The 5,581-nt window shown below is 52.6% G+C and overlaps 1 protein-coding gene across 1 annotated transcript; it reads left to right on the top strand.

Annotated features, from left to right (window-relative positions):
• The first annotated feature begins 1,895 nt into the window (after window positions 1–1,895).
• TMEM35B (transmembrane protein 35B) lies at window positions 1,896–5,055 on the top strand. Its single transcript, XM_006094188.3, has 3 exons — window positions 1,896–2,080; window positions 3,359–3,539; window positions 4,490–5,055. The coding sequence occupies exons 1-3, from the start codon at window positions 1,973–1,975 to the stop codon at window positions 4,657–4,659; spliced, it is 459 nt and encodes a 152-aa protein (XP_006094250.1). The 5' UTR covers window positions 1,896–1,972; the 3' UTR covers window positions 4,660–5,055.
• The last annotated feature ends 526 nt before the right edge of the window (window positions 5,056–5,581 follow it).

Below are 5,581 nucleotides of genomic sequence, written 5' to 3' on the forward strand. Positions count from 1 at the left end.
CGGATTTCGAGAGGGTGCAGGCCAGGCCAAGGGACCCCACCGGTGCATGGCACCAGGCCTCTAGTGTAAACAAATAAACATTGTTAGTTGGTGGAGGAGGAGGGGGTAAAAAAATACGTTCCATACAACTGACCGAATTTGGCCCAGTTTGCCCATCCAGGTCTAGACAGATTTCCAGGTAAAATCAAATGTGCCAGGAGTGGCCTGTAGGGTTTTGTTCTGTGAAAACCTCTTCTCACAGTTATAAGTATTAACAGCGAACTGCATCAGATGTTAGACTTTGGACCTTGAGTTCGACTAAGAATTCAGAGCCAGGGAACTCAAATACAAGTGCAAGTTTGTTTAGAAAGTCACAGGGGTAGAAGTGAGCTGTGGAAGAAGTGAGCCACCCAGCTGCGTGGAGTCAGCAAGGACGTTACGGAGGCAAAACAAGGGCCCTTGGAGCGTAGGAGAAAGAAAGAGGAAGGAGAAGCAGGGAAAGACGTGCGTGCGTGTGTGTGTGTGTGTGTGTGCGCGCGTGCGTGTGCATGTGTATGTGTGTGAGGGAGAGGCGGGGTGGGGGGGAGGCGAGAGAAGAAAGAGAGAATATGAGTATGAGCACCGGCATGTGCTGGGTCTTTCCTCTTAATGGCTTTTTACCTCGTGGTCCAGGGGAGGATCTCAGTAGAGTATTCATCAGATTTTTCTGGTGTGGCTCCTCAGGGTTGTGGTCTCCACTGATTGATTGGGGCCAAGGCAGGGAGGGGATCATTAGTCATTGCAGCTGGTCCTGATGCCAGCTATGGTGTTGCCTCTCTGGCCTTGCTGCTTTTCTGGGCCTGGAGCTGAAACACAACTGAGGCCTAGATGTTATTTATCTATAGTTTGACCAAAACTCTGTCTCTGTGGTCAACATCCCTGAGGCTTTGTTCATAGGTTTATTTTATGTTGTTCAGAACCTCATTGTTCCGAGGCCTTAATGCTTAAGGGAGTGGTCATGTGAGTGAGTCAAATGAGGCTATTCTCCAGGCCCCCTTGTTCTCCTCTAAGGAGATGTACCAGGGGATTAGCAACATGCCAGGGGAGGGTCTGAACTGCATGGCCAGTGATATGAAAGGTCAGGGGATCTAAACCGCATGACCTGAGATACGCTAGGGGAGGTAAGGTCACCTGGGGGTGAGGTCCTACCCTATAATACTTGAGTTCCCAGGTTAGCCCGTTGCTAGGCACCCAGGGCTTTCCACCCTGGTGACCTGTACCTGGCCTGTTTCCACTCTGCTCCTGCCTAACTGCCCAGGATATCACAAGTATCTGAATTTTCAAACATCTTATCCATTTTGATTTGAGCTGAAATTAGAAGATATGTTTCAAGCAAAGATACAAAAGAGCAATTCCTTTTATAATGACTAGTTATTGATTTATTATTAATAATTTCATAAATTACTTTGCAAATAACTTTTTGAGCTCATACATGTGCCAGGCTTTGTGCTAGGCCTATTACAGACTCCGGGGGACTGATGCAGCATTATCCCTACTTACAGAAGCAGATACTGCGGCGTGGCGCACCGAGGTTAGGTGACAGCTCAGATCTCTAAGCCAGGGCGGCGCAGGCAGGAATGAGGCCCTGGTCTTTTGCATCCTAACTGCCCTCTCCTGCAAACCACTTCCAGATACCATGTTTAGTTCCGCTCTGTTCGTGTTGACTGGGAGACACATTTTCCCTAAATTCAATCGGGCTCATATAGTCAGTTAAGAGCAAGTGGGCTTGAGACAAACGCCAGGTCCATCGGCCTCCCCCCGCCCCACCCCCCACCCCAACTAGGTCCTGGGACAAAAGAGAGTGGCAACACGCCTGGAAGAGGAGGAGAGGGAAGCCCTAGCGCGTCCTCCAGCCGCCCGGGGGCGGGAGGAAGTCAATCCGAGGCCGGGGCGGGTTTTGGGCCGGGCCGGACTGGGGCGCGTGAGCCCGCCCTCCCAGAGGACCTGCGCGGCCATGGCGCTGCTGGTCGCCGCTCTGCGAGTCCTGCTGGGCGGCTTCTTCGCGCTCACGGGGGCGGCCAAGCTCTCGGAGCAGATCTCGGCTTCTGCGTCGCAGCAGATGGTGAGCGGCGCGGCGTGGGCAGCGGGTGGATGGGCCCCAGCGGTTACCCCGGTGCCCGGTGCGCCCCGCCCCCGTCTGCCCGCCGACCGCCTGCCTTCGGGCCAGACGGCGCTAGAGCCTGGGGAAGAGCATCTGAACCTTGGCTTGGACGTGGACGCCCTCCGGGGAGTTTCCATAGACGGGAGGGTCGGGAAGGCCCTTTCCAGCTGAGCATTGGTGGCCCAGGCGAGTCTAGAGCCAGGAGGAATGCTCCGGACCCTGGGGGAGAAAGATGGGGTGGAAAAGAAACACACCTCCTTCCTTGTTTGAGCTCTTGGGAGCTTCGTGAGGCAGGGCTTATTAATCCCCATTTGGCAGGGTAGGAAACCCGCCCTGAAGGTGAAGTGTAAAGGTTACACTCTTAGAATCCAGAGAGCCCTTTTCTGGAGGATGGAGTCTGGGAGGGAGGCCTGGAAGTCGCCCTTAGGCCTTCTGTCTGGTTCTAGACTGGGGAAAGCTTTCATGTTCTCATGCTCACCAATCCCCCAAGCCTCTCAAACAGCCAGACTTGGAGACCCTGCGAGCTCCTTCTCCCAGGCCTGGGTTCTCCCCTTCTGTCCTGTCTGAAGGTGGTGGGTTTGGGCAAGTTCATCTCTAGAGCCAGACAGCTTAGTGCCTCCTTGCATCACTGAGTAGGAGAAGGTAGCGCTGAGGTGGGGGAGCAGGAAAAGGTAGCCAACCCGAGGATCAGGATGAAGTCACGTGGCCCAGGACGGAGCCTGATTCAGCAAGATGAGTCACTTTGAGCCCCTTCACCTCCCCTTGTGTCTATTGCAGTGGGATCCAGGCACCAGCATATGATGTAGAAAGTGGAATCTGTTTAATGAGCAGCAATCTGCCCTTCCATCCTCTCTCCCAACTGCACAGTACCTGAAGAGAAGCCAGGCCAGGCATAAAGAGAAGTTGTGGCGTTCCCAAGGCCTTGGCACTAGATGAGAAGGCCCAACCCTTGCTTCCTCTTCCTTGAATTTGGGCCTGGGGAGAGTCCAGTGAGAAACTCAGTCCATCTCTGCATCACCATCCAGCCCTTCTCCCTGGAGCATGAAGCCCGTTTACTGATTCCAAAGCTCAGCCCCCCAGGGAGGCTCTCTCCTTCCCAGCTGACCTCAGCGCTGGACCTGGTCTAGAGTAGTCACTCCTTTGTTGTGGGCAGTTGACGTAGGCACCAAATGCCCCCGTGCAGTGGCTGGGAAGTGGATCCTTGGTGAGTGGCTGACAGGCGTTCCCTGCCACCCCTAGAAAGCCCTGTTCGAGCAGTTCGCTGAGGAGTTCCCGTTGAAGGTGTTCGGCTACCAGCCAGATCCCATGAACTACCAAGTGACTGTAGGCTGGCTGGAACTGCTGGCTGGGTTGCTGCTGGCCCTGGGCCCACCAAAGCTGCAAGAGATCAGTAACTTTCTCTTGATCGTGCTCATGATGGGTAAGGGGCGCCCCCCTGGGCAGAGGGAAGGAGGAATTCTTGGGGAGGATGATGGGAAGGCCCGGCTGTTCCTCTGTTCCCCATTACTATTGTTCCCCCCCTTTTTTCTCTGGGACCGGGAGCACTTCCTGCTGTCTTACAGTTTCCATGGTCTTCAGACTAGGACAGGTGCTTTTCAAACTTAATCTACTGTAACACTATTGATGCCAACTATACCTTCTACCTCATCCATTCTATTGGCTGTGTGATATTCCATCATAAGGATGTATTATAATGTAACCTAAAAGCCCCTATTGCTCTCCCCCCCCCACATCCCACCCCTGAGATGAGAGGATAGAGTAGCAGTTGCCACTTGACCTATGTGTCTGGCAGTTGAAAACCAAGAAGCTGAGCCCCCTGAACAGAAAGGCAGAGAATTTGCCTGGGGCTAAAAGTCTTGGAGGGACCCCCTCATAGCAGTTCTGCTCACAGGAACTGCTGATGTACAAAGACAGCTGCTGCTTCTATGCCCCCCAGGTCTTGTGTCACCATCGCTGCCACCACTACCACCCTGCCCCCAGGCTTTCTTGCCATCTCTGGAGCTTCCCTCATTTTCAAATCTTTCTTTCACTTCCACCACCAACCCCTGGGCCTCCTTCCCTCCAGCAGGATTAAGAAAGGAGTAGGAGCAGGGAGAATTTGTTCCAAAATGCCTCTCTCGCCACCTTCTTGCCCTGTTTGGCTGGATTGTTCCTGTTTCTTGCTCTCTGAGAGGGGTTCCATTAATCCAAAAAGCTTCTGGTCCTGCTTTCTCTGTGAGGCCATGGAGTCAAGTGCACCTAGTGTAGGGTATGTGCGTGGGGGGTGCTTAAGGGGAGGACTTGAGCTGGTCGGCCTAGGCTGGAGAGCCCTGAGCTCCTGGATCTCCTGGGTGCCCCAGGGAGCCTCAGAGACCTGACTTTCCATTCCAGGGTCCATCTTCACGTTGGTGTCTTTGAAGGAGTCACTGAACACCTACATCCCGGCTGTCGTCTGCCTGGCGCTCCTGGTGCTGCTGGATATCTGCCAGTTCTTAGTCAGAACTGAGAAGGTGATCAGACCCATAAGGAAGAAGATGCCAAGTTCGGCCAAGGGATCCTGAGAGTAGAGTACCTCTTGCCTCTCGGTGCCATGTCACTGTCACAGCAGGCACACAGAGGGACACAGTTGACCACCTTGTTACCAATACAATACCTCCAGGGTCAAAGTATGACCATTGTTGAAATAGACATCTTGTCTACCTGGGCCTACTTTCTCTCTTGGACATCTACTGCCCTTTTTGATATTTACTAGCATTCCTCCTGTCATGTGAAAATAAGCAGAAAAGAAATTTAACCCACAATGTTAATACCCCAAAATAACTATTTTCAATTCCTTTGTTTAACTGTATTTTTCAACTTTTTTCTATGCTTCTATACAGATTTTAAAAAATGAACATGAGACCATATATACTATTTTATTACTGGCTTTTGAAAGCTAATACACCGTGCCTGTTTTACCTTGTTGCTAACGCCTGTGTAGTGTGCCATTGTAAGGTTGTACTGTAATGCATTTACGCAGGCCCCCGCGCAGGAACATTTGGATTTTTCCCAATTTTTTGCTGTTGTGAACCTCACAGTGAATCACCTTTGCACACCTATTTTCTTTCCCCAGAAGTGTCAGTGCTGGTTCAACAGGCATGCACGTTTGTAAGGCTTTTATCACTTACACACTGAGTGTGGCGGAGTACAAGTGCCTGCTTCTGCCCGTGCCCTTCCGAGCCACACGAAGTATTCCCTTCTATTTCTTCTTATCTTGGGCACTTTTGCTCTGCAGAACTAACCGAGGACCTGAAGCTGCCAGCCTCTGGCGGTGAGGTGGGGCACTCAGTGCAGTGCTCCTTGGAACGTACGTGGAGGCAGGGGACAGTCAGCTCCAAGGGGTGCTGCCTGTTAAAGCCGTGCCAGAAGCTGGGGTGAGTCCCAGAGGTCCTAGGGAGTCAGAAGGGTGTGAGTGTGGCCGTGCTCAAGGAATGGTGACCATGT

This window comes from Myotis lucifugus, unplaced genomic scaffold (assembly GCF_000147115.1).
Source record: "Myotis lucifugus unplaced genomic scaffold, Myoluc2.0 scaffold_131, whole genome shotgun sequence".
Classification (NCBI taxonomy): Eukaryota; Metazoa; Chordata; class Mammalia; order Chiroptera; family Vespertilionidae; genus Myotis; species Myotis lucifugus.